Here is a 14,547-nt window from a genome sequence, read left to right as displayed (position 1 = left end):
GATCGTGTTTGATAAAATGATTTTGCAAGTTAAGGATCTTGAGATGAGAGCATCCTGATTACCTAGGTGGTCCCTAGATCCAAAGACAAGTGTCCTTCTGACAACAGAAGATGGCTGAGGGTGTGGCACAGCAGTAAACCGCATACTTGAGGCCAAGAACTTAATTCCTCGGCAGTGGGAAAGAAGACAGGCACAGGGAGATGGCCTTGGGGAGTCAGAAGTAGTGACTAGGTGTGTGCCAGGAAGCCCTGAGCGACCCAACGTGAGAAGCGTCTCAGAGAGTCCTTTGGCCACTATTTCTGCTGCCAACATCTTAATTTTAGATTTCTGGTCTCCAGAAATAGATGATAAATTTCTGTTTTGAAGCCCTTGGCTTGTGGTCATTTGTCTCGGCAGTCACAGGAAACTAATCTACATTACATTTTAGGTGTCCGTGGGCCCATCTCTCCAATGACCACACAGCTTTACCTGTGTTTCGCCAGATACCTTACATAGTCACAGGCATGCAATATGTCAGTGTCTGTCAAATGAACACATCCATTTTACAGTGGGTGTTCACATCACATCCAGGTGTCCCAGGAGGCTGATGACAATGTTAGATGTGTTTCTGGAAGCTTCCTATCTGGAGGATTGGTCTAGGCCAGGGAATCCCACCACAGATTCATCTTAAGGTATCATATTGAGCTCAGCCCTCAAATCCAGGGGACGTATGACTGAGCCTCATAGAGACAAGGGACCATTGCCTGAACAGGCAAATCTGAGACACATTGTGGGGCTGGAGATAGGATGAGATAGCCACGTAGTGGCTGGCGGCAGACACAAAAGACCCTCTCCATCTCCCTTCCCTCTCTGTCTTCCAATGGTTCAGTATTTGAAATCATCCTGAAACCCTTAGAATTATCAGAATGCTCTGTAGTAAATCATCGGGCACCACGGTGCTTCACAGAGGCGGGTGTTTCCTCACAACAGTGCTTACGTCACTTACCACTTCTCTGTACTAGATCTTCCGTGGGAGAGCTGGCAAGACTGAACCGTGTGCTAGGCAGTTTTCGCAGGGGGTGAATCACAGATCTGGAGCACAAAGTGTGCCCCCCCCATGGAGGAAGCCCAGTGCTCACGCCAGCCGCAGTCTTCCTCCCGGTGCATCTGCGTGGGCTGTGCCCACCTCCCCTCTGCTGCATTTAAAATCATCCTTACATTGTGCTTCACCTGGAGCCACAGAATAAACGTTTCAAAGGCCCCATGAAGACCCTGGAATATAACAGTTTTTATTACTACTAAATCAAAAGGCCTTCTTTCCCTGTCCTCATCCAGTAATGCCATCCCAATGCCATATCCCTAACTCTTTGCTCCCTCGGATCAGGTGGGCACTGTCGTAAGGCTTGGGTTTCTGTGACAATCTTCCTAGGTCCATTCTTGGTATTTAGTCGTTTGTTTGTTGTGCTGAAACAAACCTTCCTGATGTTACACAGCTGCAAAATGCCCACTGAAAGCATTCGTGCACCAGTGCAGAGTGGACCAGAGTGATCCCCGTGGCAGATCACGCTGGGTAAGTAAACAGTGTTGTCTCTGTGGTGGGACAATGGGGCTCCCCTCGGCATGCGCTGTCTTCTGAGATCCCCTCTACAGTGTGGAGGGTGCATATGGTCACTCACTTCCAGCTCTGCCCCAGCACCTTCATCTCAGTACCAGCTTAGGGTGCTAAACAATGCTGACACCCCACTCACTCTTTTAGCGGAAGCTGTCTCTCCTGTCTGAGGCACTTCCTTTGAAAGTCCTCAGTCATAACAAATTTCATCCTTTGAGAATAGATTTGAACTTTGAAAAGAGACAAAAAAAAATTGGCTGGAGCCATGTCTAATGAATAAAGTGGGTGTTCAAATCTCATTACATCATTTTAAGTGAAAAATGAAGCCTGACTATAAAATAATGTGACTGCTTTTCCTACGTGGCCCATAAACCAGTGGCCTGAAAAATAATTCCCACAGAGGCGTTTCAAAAGGCTCTGAGCACTGGACATGTGACTGGAGTGAGTGCACGGTCCCAGAGAGGCCATGTGTCAGGGAACAATACTAACTGGGATGTGGAAACTCAGATATGTTTGTTAAAAGAGAAATCTGATTGCCTATGCTCGCGAGAAGCAGGGAGAAGTTATTCTCCTGGAGACACTGAAAATGGCCTGTCTCTTCTTGATAGCCTTGTCTGCTTTGAGAGAACAATGCACTCACCTGCATCAACCTCCACCAGCCTTACTCCCCTTAGAAACAGACACATACAGTACCATGCCCCAGGCTGGCCCTGCGCTGCCACAGACATCATTTTCCCTCAGCATCACCTCTGAGCACACCTGGATGATGTTTTGGCTTGTCATGCTGCCTCATCCACCAGGAAGGCCTTTGGGAATGATGACATCACCAGTGTGGCTCTAATGTGTAGACAATGTGAACACCACCGTGTGCTTACTGCTGCCCTTTGGATCTTGAGTGTCTCCAAAGCCCCATGTGCTAAAAGTTTGGTCCCCAACATGGTATTTGGTGGAGGAAGTAGAACCTTCGGGAGGAGGGGCCTGAGGAGAGGGCACTCCTCTCTCCTGAGAAGCCTGTGGACTCCAGCCTTTTGCATCTCTCTGCTCCCAGCTTGTAATATACACTGTTCTGCTCCACCGCATGTACCATGTGGTCCCATCATACACTGTCTTACCACAGAGCCTGCCAGCAGTCAGTGTGCCTGGCCTCAGACAGGAACCTCTAAAACCTTGAGTCAAAATAAACCTTCTGCTTCTTCGGCAGCGCAGGGAAGTGAGCAGAGCAGGCCAGCAGCCCACTGAGTCTATAAGGGAACATGGACCCACCATCTACAAGGGCAACCATGCCATCTTCCTAGCCCTACCTCTCATCAGAAGAAGCCTTTAAAAGGGTGCAGCGGATGTTCAATGCTGTTCACTATAGTACTTGGGAGGAAAGTTCCTTGCAGAGGGCAGGACCGGGGTTCCCCCTGAGCCCACCCTTGACCAGGGCAGGGAATCTGTGTCCCTGGCCAGCAGAGTGAGCACATCTATGGCCGACACTACTCAGCACATGTCTACATACAACTGCATGAAACTCTTTTCTCCCAACCTACTGACACTGTTCTACCCACCTACCTGTACACACACATATGTGTCTATACAGTTGCATTCTTACACATCTTAGTTACTGGATGCTGCGCTTCAAGGAGCCATCCATAGCCCAATGGAGAGAACACCAGACACCAGAGGCAGACACTGATCTGATTGCACTGCTGGAGGCATCTGGACTACCTGCCCTGGGGTTGGGGGTAGGGTAACAGTGGGTAGGGTGAGCTTTTGAATTTTTCCTTCTCTCTCTTAAGTTATACAAGCACTTTAACTTAAAGACATGTGGTTACATGCCTAATAGACTGGGTAACATGTGTTAGAGGACATATGTCCTTTGGAGAACATGTTTTAGGCTTAGTTCTGGGCTCAGTACTCTATTGAGACTTTAAGAGGTAGGCCTACTAGTATTTAGCAGGTTGGTGCCCTTGAGTGGGACAGTGGGATCCAGCCTCAACCTTTGCAGTAGACCATAAACAGCATGCACTTCCTCTATCATACACCAGAGAGCCCACTGTGACATACTGTGCAGGCAGTGGGACCAACAGTCCATCCAGTGAAAATTCTCAAAGATGAGCCAAATAAACCTTTCCTCCCTTGAAGCTGACTCCACTGAGCTGTCTGTTACTATAATGGAAAGATGGTTCACATGCACATCTCCTTCCACTGCCTATGACCTAATCATGGGTAAGAGCAAGAAGGGTGCATAGGGAGCCCCCAGATCTATAATCAGGTAGGCAAGCATAACCTTGTGCATGGCCAGGATGGCAAAGCCACAAGGCCAGGCCAGGATCAACCTGCTCGTGCCAGCCACTCCAAGAAAGAAAACTATCTTCGTTAAAGTCATGCCTATTTATCTATTGAGTCTCTTCCCATAGCTTAACCTATATAGTCATACAAATTATTTGGATTACCATACAGACTGCATAATATACACAGTGTTCAGGGACCACCTCAGAGTACCAATCTCCAGAGCAGCCAAACTGAGCTACAGTGGGAGGGCCAAGCGTTGGAACAACCAAAGAGATTGCAAACATAAGGCAGGCAGAAAGTCCCAAAGCCATCATGTCCCAATTTACTCATGTTAAATTACAGTCCATAGGCTTCCCATATGTGCAGCTCTGGGTAGCGGCAAGTTTGCAATGTAGTCACAGAAGTACTTCCCTTGCAAGAACTTAGCTAGCTACAACGGACACACACTGAGGAAGAGGGAGATGTCAACAACATGGGCAGTTCTGCCACCGTGTCACTCACAGACCACAGGCCCTCACTCAGCCCTGCTCCCTACACAGCTGAGTATTAGCCTGGTCCTGGTGTTCTACAGACAAACATACCGGATTACATGTTTTTCTACATATCTATGCAAAGGCCTGAAGAGTGATTTGGTTATACCGAAGTGTCACCTTCCACTCTACCGTGGAACACACACTAGAGCACAGCATAACTTCCCATATGAACTGGATGCTGACTACTGTCCCCACTGACCTGAGAGGCCAGCTGTCCCTCGGATTACAGGCATCTAGCTCGGTTTCCATTTTTTAATAGGGACCATCAAGAGAAAGAAACCTTCTCTTGTGGATTTTAATCCTTCTTTCACACTATGATTCCAACGTTAGTTTCAATTCAATCCAGGAGCAATGAAAATGGCCTCACTCCAGGTGCCCATGGCCTTCCTGTTTAACGTCACTTAGACCGGCTGTGCTTCTCAGCCACCGGGAGTGGGAACCTGGCATTTACAAAACTGTCCTGAGAATCTCTGAAAGTAACGAGTGAGCCCACTGAGTCCAGTAGGGAGGGATATCAAGTCAGAAGAGGCTTCTGTTGCTCCCCCATGACCACCGATTGTAACCTGGAAGGAAAACACATTTTGTGCTGAGTCAGTTTTCTTCAGAGGAGCCAAACACAAATTCAAGCATTCCTTGCTGTGGTAAGCTTTGCCAGGCATCCTGCAGGAAAACAAGCCTCACATCCCATGTGACAATAGAGAGTGGAAGAGGAAGAAGTCTGCTAAATTTGGGGAGATAGTTCTCTATGTTGTACTATACACACTCAATGTCATGTGGGTTGATATTCACCACAGTTGTTCTATTTGGGGTCCTCTTGTAAATGTATAGAATTCATCTGAACATCAGGGCTCAGGAAGTCCACACACACTACCTCATCCAGTGTCCTCACACACTGAATGAAGATGACAGCACAGCCCTGGAGCCTCTTTCTTTGACACAGACTCACTTTTGTTTCTGGCTTGCCTTTGCTTGTTGTTAGAAGACAACATCCCACTTAGTAATCCATGCTGGCCTTGAACTTACAGACTTCTCATCTTAGCTGCCTAACTGCTGAGATTCTGGGCATGTGCCGCTGTGCCCCATGACATATACTTATTTATAGAAAAGATCAACTGTATGAAATATCAGAAGACCAAAGTCCCAGTTCCAACACCACCAAGAAGCTGGACAAATGAACCATGCTTCATGACCACAGTTCAAGGTATAAGAAATGCACCTGGCATAGCCTTCTCGAGTTCTAGGCTGAGGAATACAGTTGCCACTTATCAAGGAAACTTCTCTTTGATACAGATAGAGGCCATTAGAGAAAAAAAACACAACCAATCAAGTCCCAACAGTGTGGAGCCCAGTCCCAATGGATAAATCTTCAACACAATTCCTGCACCTAAGGCTGAGAGATCATGTCAGAAGAGGGAAAGGAAATGTTGTTAGAGCCAGAGGATCAGGAAGTTTGATGTGAGACTGTGTTCCCTAGAAACTTCAAAAACTACACCCAAGTGTCACCAACATGACTGCTTAAATTTAAGTTGAATGAGACTACAATAGACATGCTAAAGTGCATGGGGAAAGTTCATGACATGGTCTTGACCCTATGCCAAGCACTACAGGCAACTAAGGGATGCTGACAGTGGGGGAAGTAGGAAAGAACACAGGAACTGGTAATTCACCACCAATGGTCAGCCCTGCAAATATACATACAAGTAAATTTATACATGCTTAGCAGGTTTTGTATGTGTATGTATGTATGTATGTATGTATGTATGTATGTATGTATATATGTAACAGCAATTAATGAAGAAAGAAGCCATGAATTTGAGAGCGAGAAAGGAGGAGTATGACAGGGCTTGGAGGGAGGAAAGGGAAGGGAAAAATGATGTAATTACATCATAATCTCACTGGCATATTGATTATGTCAATCCATTTACTGTAGTTATAGTGAAATGCTTAAAGTGAATACAATAAGAAGAAAGACTGAGTTAGCATGAAGTCTGGCAGATGGGCAGTCGAGCAAGCTCTCATTTCCATTTCACAGCAGCTCACAGGGCTGCCCTTCTGGGTTGGCTCCTTTGCCGTCACTTAACACAAGCTAAGGTCATCTGAGAGGAGACTAAATTAAGAAAAATGCTCCAGTAAGACTGGGCTGTAAACAAAACTTGTAGGACATTTTCTTAACTGTGATTGATGGGGAGGGCCCAGCCCACTGTGGGCGGTACCATCCCTAGGCTGAGCAAGCCTCAGGAAACAAGCCATGCCCCTCGAGGCCTGTGCACCAGCTCCCACCTCCAGATTCCTGCCTTGCTTAAGCCCAGTCCTTGATTTCCTTCCATGACGAGCAGTGCTGTGGAAGTGTTAGTCAGACAAATCACTCCCTCCCGGAGTTACAGCCACAAAAACCCCAACTGCGATAGATGCCCTATGTGCTCGTTTCTATCCTGAGGACAGCAGCTGAGAAAAGGTCCTCCGTGGGCCCTTCCAACTTACTCAACACACTAGGTGGTGATTTTAAACATGGGAAGGAGCTCCCCATGTATGAGCTCAGCTCTGAATCAGGTGAAGTCATGCTACGACCCCGCATTCAGCCAAGTGTTCTAGGGAGCTCCAGGGAGAATGCATGGGGCAGTTCAGGCCTTTCATGCAGCACACTTTCCACATGTGTGGGAGCTGGGATTCCGTCCCCTCACTAGAAGAAAAAGGGGGAAAGCTCAAATTTACCTCTCCAGAAGCTTCACAACCAGGAATGACACTTTAGTACCTTACCAAATATATGTGTGTGTGTGTGTGTGTGTGTGTGTGTGTGTGCATACCACAAAACCACATTTCTACCCTGCTCTCTTAAGAGCCCGTTTATTTTTCCTACAAGTCATGTTTTCGAACAAAGCCCCTAGTGTCTCCTTCGTTCCCTACCTACTAAGATGGTATATAAGCTAGAAACTGTTACTGTCTAGTCAGAACTTGGGTCCTCTTAAAGAGGAACACGTGATCTTAACCACGGGGCCATCTCCTCAGCCTCCTTTTTAGTCTTTAATGCTGTAGCAATAGACCACATTAAAGAAGAAAGGGCTATTCATTTATTTTTAGAGCGAACACTTGTGAAACTTGGGGTAGAGAATTTCTCAAGAAAAAAAATTCAATAAAGCCTAATGTGGCCAGGGGTTAGAGACACGACTCAGTGGCACAGTGCTTGAATAATTCTGGTGAGGACCTGGGACCAATGCCCAAGACTGAAGGATAAGAACACAAACAAATATGCACATATGTAGCAAAGACTATGCATGCATGACAAAGTGCCAGTCTCTAAAGGCTACTCCTGCCTACCCCTCCTGCTGCTCTCCTCTCCTGAGGGGTGGGCGCATGTCCTCTGTTTGCAGGCCATGGCCTCAGTGCCCATGCTAAGGAGGGAGCTGACTCTGTAAAAGGCTGCAGTGCAAGCATCAGGTTCAGAGTTCCATCTGCAGAAATTCCCCACAAAAATCCCAGGTGGGCTTGCAATCCCAGTGCTGGAGAAGCAGAGCCAGGAAGACCCCTGGCCTGGGGCTCCCTGGCCCGTCAACCTTGATGGCTTGTCAAGTTCCTAGCCAAAGAGAGAACCTATATCAAAATACAGAGTGGAAGGTACCCGAAGAACACCCGAGGTTGTCCTCTGATCTCTACCTGATTATATACACATGTATCCAGATAAACACACACACAGAGAGAGAGAGAGAGAGAGAGAGAGAGAGAGAGAGAGAGAAGGGGGAGGGGAGAGAAGGAGAGAGACAGAGAGTCAAGTCAGTTCAGCCTCACTCTTTTCAAATCCAGAATGTTCTCTCTTTAATAATTCTGCTTTTTTTCTGGGGTTTTTTTGTTTTTGTTTTTTGTTTTTTTTTCTTCGAGACAGGGTTTCTCTGTGTAGCCCTGGCTGTCCTGGAACTCACTCTGTAGACCAGGCTGGTCTCGACCTCAGAAATCCGCCTGCCTCTGCCTCCCAGATGCTGGGATTACAGGCGTGCGCCACCACCACCCGGCTTCTGCTTTTTTTCTACGTGTATGTATCTCTTCTGGTCAAGCCCTCCCAGAAGCCAAGATATCCTAAGTTAAAAAGACATTATCTTCTTCAGCCTGGTATTTAATGCTGATTCAAAGTCAGAAAGTAGGGAACTACTGAAGAATCATTCAAACGTTGCTGATAATTAATTAAGAATACAGCACAGTTTACTGGGGCTCGCTGGCTAGCCCGATGGGCTTGGGGAGCTCCAGGCCAGTGAGAGATCCTCGTGTCAAGGAAAAATATAGATGGTACCTGAGGAACAACATTCTGGTCTCTAAACACACATATGTGCGTACACGCACAAACATATGTACTCGCCCACATAAACACAGGCCAAACAGAGGTAGCCATCCCAAATGGGAGACAACAGAGTTCCCAAGTTCTGGTTGACATGATCTATGACCATAGGAGCCTTTGGTCTGGGTCAGTATATTTCAGGCCCATTTTGGTACCTGGCCTGCTCAGACAGCTCTTTCCTGAGTGTTCAGATTGTGGACAAGAAATCCATGTCCATGGATTTACTTTGTAACTGTGCTTGCAACATTGTGTACACTGGTGATTGACCATTCAGGGCAACCAGACAAGGAGTCATCAAACATTACCTTTGGTCCCCATTACTGTAGGTACAGTCTGATTTTTCTCGTCACCAGGTCCACACCCCTGGGTTTAATCACCCATCAAGGGCTGATATTATTCATAAAGAATGAAAATAATGAAATAAAATATAATACAGAGGCCAGTGAGATAGCTTAGCAGGTAAGAGTATTTGCTGCTAGGCATTAGTTCCCAAGACCCGCATGGTAGGAAAGAACCAAATCCCACAGCTGTCCCCACTTCCACATGCTTTTAGTGTCTCATGCATCCACATACATGCACATGCACAAATAAACATTAAAAAGTACTATGAGACAAATGTGAACACCCACACTGTATTCTCACACAGCACAGCATCTATGCCATATTTGGTTTTCTTAAATACAGGGATGATTTAAGGTACATGCATGGATTGTAAGTAAATAAGCATCTCATCTTACAGGCTCCTCACTATACAATAACAAACTCTATAGAGAGTACAGCAATAGTGAAGCGGTTTTTAATATACCATTCTGCAGATGGAGACACCAGCATGGAGAAAAGGTAAAAATGGCTGGTGTGCTGGTTTGGCACAAGCCAGTGTTTTTTAAAGTTCTTGATTGTGTCCTAGTCTCTTTTTTCCCATAGGCCAGTACTCCAGAGAGGTACAGTCTTCAGTGTTTCTAGAATAGCTGCCTTCCCAAATTCCCTATCCTCCTGATTCAGAGGGCAGAGCCTTACCTGATGGTGAGTACCACACAGGGGGGCCGGAGACTACCCCCTTTTCTAATCATGGTTCAGTCAAGGTGCAACCTGCCTGCAACTTCTCAGCTTTAGATGCCAGCTACCAGCTAGCGGAGAGAGGCCCAGGCCCCATGCCTATCCACTACGTTCTAACTGCACCTCATGTTGAATAGACCATAACAATTTATTTCTTACAGACTTAATCTTTTACAGAATTTGCTAACTGCAGGGGTCCTGGGCTGATATCCTTAAGCACGCCAAGGGAAGACCTTCATGTGACATGCAGTCTTGTCTTAAGCTTACTCCCCAATGGGCACATATGACTTACAAACATAAATTCACTGGAATTGGATTAAACTATTCTAGTGGTGTCTATGAGAAAGGAACAGTAGCTTTCTGAAGATATGATCTTAACTGAGTCATACATTTACCGCCCCCCCCCCCCAGGGAGGAGAGATATTAAGAGGATCAGAGCAGCCAGCTGGAGACAGACCTAGTTGTGGCCAGGGTGTAAGTATGGCAGGCAATCCACGATGGTGAGAAGTGACAGCAAGACAAGGAATGCACTTGGGAGGCAGAAGTAGGCAGATTTCTGAGTTCGAGGCCAGCCTGGTCTACAGAGTGAGTTCCAGGACAGTCAGGGCTACACAGAGAAACCCTGTTGGGGAGGGGGTGGAGGGTGGGGCGGGGGGGGGGGGGGGACAAGGAATGACACTGTTAAGTGCAAAGTCATCCAAATGCAGGGGACGGTGAAGGCCTACAACAGTGCTGCACGGAATGGGCAGGCACAGTCACTCTTCCTGAGGGGCCTTTTAGCCGAGAGGTGGAAGCCACAGAAGTTAGATCGCAGTGAGGTGGTGAGGGGATAGTGCGAGTCGGTGGAGACTGGAACTACTAGAGTTTGGCCAAAGAGGAAGAGCAACAGGCCTGTGGCTAAAGCTGTGATGGTGTTCAGTAACTTTCGGTTTTTTGTCTTAACTCTTTCCTTTCCACTCCACAGTACTCTCAAAGCGACAGATATCCATTTGAACCCTAAAACTCACAGTATGCCAAAAGCTCCTAAGGACAAGGCTCATTCCTGACTGTGGGCCTCCCTTTCCCCTACCCATTCTTTGTACTGGGCATAGGCCAGGAATGAGGCCCCTGTGAGCAAGGGCAGAGACGGAGGGCTCCCGCCCACACAGCTGACTGTCTTCTCTCCTGCTGTGGAGATCGGAATGCTCAGGGCACAGCAATAGAAGTCCTGACTTCTTTCACTTAATGTCTGACCCCACCCAGGAAAGTCCACAGAGCTCACTTTAGATCTTGAAAACGTGGAAAAGAAGGTCCTGAAATTTAAGAGTCCCTTAATTTTCAGAAGCCACTCAAGTGGGACTGGCAGGCCTGTGCTGGATTCAATGTTCCCTTATAGTTCTGGTAAATTCTTTTACCTGCCCAGGCTTTTTAGTACTCCCGTCGGTGCCTTTAAAGTACCCATAACAGCATCTGCCTTACAGGGCTTCTAGAGGATTCTTGAGACACACCAGTGAAATATCTGTCATGGTCCCTGGCAAGACAGCTTGAAATAAGTCAAAATACAAGTAATTGTTGAAGGGAATGAGCCCCAGAGGGGCTGAGAAAAGTCCAGTGTTATTTTAATATACACAGAAAACATGTTCCTTAAAACTTCTTTTTAAAATATCTTGTAGAAACAAATAACCAATTCCAAATCCACATTTGCAAATCATCAGATTTATAGGGAAAAAAAGTTTCACCTCTCTAGTGGACCTGCCCAATTAAGACAGTTAACCTCCTTTACCAGGGGGCGGAACCAGGGGCGTTGCATTAATTTCCTGGCCTGTCAGGACAGCTTGCACAAGAGAGCCCTTGGGTATATTGTTACTGCTTTAATGAAAATTCAGGTCCAGCCCAGTTGGTGGAACAGGTCCAGCAGAGACTGGACTTTTCAAAAGCCTGAGCCCAGGCAGCAGGCCCAGCGAGGGAACAAGGGCCTCCTAAGCCAACCAAAGGGTAGGGAGAGAGGCTTGGCATTTGCCCGCCCAGATGGCTGGCTTTATGCCCCAGGGAGATGAGTGCTCGGGTCACCCCGGCCCTCCCAACGCCAGGCCGCGAGCCGGAGAGAGGTGTCCCAATCCCAGACCGGAATAGCACTGTGCCACGCAGGGTCTGCACGGCGGGCTCACCTTTCCCGTCAGAGCCATTGCGGAAACCTGGGGTGGGGTGGGGGTGGGGGGTAGGGAGGCTTTCTAACGCGAATGGGGGTGTGGAGGCGGGGGTACTGCCAAGGTCAAGGGAGCGTGCGCGGGGCGGGGACGGGACGGTGGCGCGCACGGAAGCGCCGGCCCAGCGGAGCCCGCACGTCGCACACGCTCGGCCCGGCCCGCGCGTCCCTTACCCCGTTGGCTGCGGCGATGCGTACGATGAGCTGGATGGCCTCGGTCATGTAGAAACGGCCATCCCCGCCCACAACCAGCGTGGCCTCCTGCCTCAGCGCCGGCTCCACAGTGGAGACGATGCTCTGGATGAAATTCTCCGCATAGTTGGCGTTGCTCTGGAACACCTTCACGCGCTTCCGCAACCCGCTGGTGCCCGGCTTCTGATCCGGGTATGCCTTCGTCTTCACTGTTACGATCTTCACCATGGTGGCGGTTGGTTGCGAGGCGACAGTGGCTGAGGCTCTAGCGGCTGCAGAGGACTCAGGGTCCGCTCCGCTCTCGTCCTGGAAACGACAGCCCAGGTCCTGCCCACGGCCCGCCCACTTCGCCAAAGTCCGGCTGCCTGGGAAGGGGGACGACGGGTCACGGGGTCGGGAGGGGCGGAGTTTCCCCGACTGACACATCTTTTCTACCTGAGCCAATGGTCTATATAAAGAAACTAGCTCTTTAACTGGAGAGCAGAACTTGATGTAGATAACGATCATGGTGCAAGGACGAAGAGTTCAGCACGTTCCTGTGATTGGACTAGAGTATCACGTATAAATTCTAGAAGCCAGTCTGAAAGACCGAAATGCCATCCTCTGACTTTTTCTGCAAGAACAGGCTCAACCCCTAAATTAAACTCGGCTTTCTACTTTTTATGTGTTTGCTGTGGACCACGTTACTTCATTAGTGATTGTAGATATCCAAAGAACTGATTTGTTTAGTGTATAGTTTTTAGATCTTCCAAAAGTCCGGGTTTTATTTTTTCCATGTTTCTGCTCACAACACTGGAAATTCCCATAATAAAATCCTTCCTCACAGCTAAGTATGTGGGGGCCACATGAGGAAATTCAGCTTAGTTTGGGTCTGAACAAGCCAGGCAGGCTTTTACAAGGACGACTTGTCTGTCATCCATCCCGTTTGACATCTGGGAAATGGAAACTTCGAGGGCAGCCTAGATAAACACAGGTAGAGACATAAGGTGTCATAGGATTACTGTGACAACAACCCAGTGATGGTGAAAACATCAAGAGCTAAGGCAGCCAAAAAGGATTTGATTATTCACTAGGAATCTTTTCTTCTGCCTTTCATAGTTCCTTTGATTTGTTAAATCTCTGTTTGACAAATGTGTTGTCTTAGTATACCAAGAAAGCAAGGGCCCTTAGGAAAGTTAACATGTGTAAGTGTCCATCTTAAATGTAAAACTTTCAAAAAGGATTTCTGCAAGAATAAGTGAGGTTGTGGTGATGACTATACCTGCAATCTTACACACACATACACACACACACACACACACACACACACACACACACACACACACCATAGAGGTACAGACCTATACAGACTTGAAATGATTCCAGCCTAGTACAAAGTGAATTCTGTATTAGTTGATGCAGTCATCAGACTGTATTTAAAACCTATCAGGCCTAAAACGATCTGCCCCCCCTCCAGTTCCAGTGCCAGAACATACTGAAAACCTGTGAATTCATCTCATGTTCATACTCTCACAGTGGCTCATTGCTGTCTCTTGATCAAGCAGGGAGTTGGCTGACACGTAAGTTCTGCCTCAGAACAAAAGGTACACGGATATGGAGTTTGTGTGTAGCACAGCTAGTTATGATCACTGTCATTGAGCTCCTGTGGTTAACTGTGTGGAAACTGAATTCTAGACAGCTGCTCATAATTTCTAATATTTTTCCTAAGAGTTTACAGCTTATAGTCATATTTTTGTAAAGTAAGTTGTGTTTTCAAACCCATTAGATGAGAAAATTGAAGGTAGAATAGTGAATATGACCAAGATTACCTACCTCAAAAATGAAAATATAGCATAGAATCCTCGAAGTCTTAGAAATATCTACTTTAGATTTATATAGTTTACATTAGTGTGTTCACCTTGGTACTAATAAAAAGTACCCAGAACCCATGCCCTTCCTGCAGTTTTTACTGTCTGTGGAAGTACGATGAAGCTTTTCACTTAAGACTGGCTCTGTACTTCTCTCACCTCAGAATATGCAACAGTTAGCTCCAGCCGCATAACAAATCCATCTAAAATGTAGTAGCTTAATGCAGCCTTCATGTATTATCCCTCAGGCTGCTGTTCATGTAAGTGTTACAAATCTGAGGGGAAAGATTGTCCTAACGTAAGCAGTGCAGCTCTGAAGGGAAGGTATCCTGGCAGGCAGGAGCCAAGGAATAGCAGAGTCACACTACACAACAAACCTCACACAGAGGTATACAGGGAAAGACACAGGGGGAGGCTGCCTCTGCTCAGGCAAAAAGCAGCAAAGAACTGAGCAGAGACAGGCTTCCTGTATAGGGTTTCTAGGGGCAGGGTTTACCAGGTTGGAGATTTCCAGGGCAGAGGGGATTGCTGAGATTTCAAGTCCT

General features: G+C 47.3%; 1 protein-coding gene across 1 annotated transcript in view; it reads right to left on the bottom strand.

Moving 5' to 3' along the window:
* Nucleotides 1-12,533, bottom strand: part of Pgm1 (phosphoglucomutase 1) — a 54,504-nt gene extending 41,971 nt beyond the window's left edge. The window contains exon 1 of the mRNA XM_052176839.1: nucleotides 12,138-12,533. Coding sequence (XP_052032799.1) covers nucleotides 12,138-12,383 — 246 coding nt within the window. The 5' untranslated portion in view covers nucleotides 12,384-12,533. The remainder of the gene's footprint in view (nucleotides 1-12,137) is intronic.
* Between the last annotated feature and the right edge of the window lie 2,014 nt (nucleotides 12,534-14,547).

This window comes from Apodemus sylvaticus, chromosome 3, assembly GCF_947179515.1.
Source record: "Apodemus sylvaticus chromosome 3, mApoSyl1.1, whole genome shotgun sequence".
NCBI classification, from domain to species: domain Eukaryota; kingdom Metazoa; phylum Chordata; class Mammalia; order Rodentia; family Muridae; genus Apodemus; species Apodemus sylvaticus.
The sequence above is the reverse complement of the archived record's forward strand: the minus strand, read 5'-3'. Positions and strand labels throughout refer to the sequence as shown.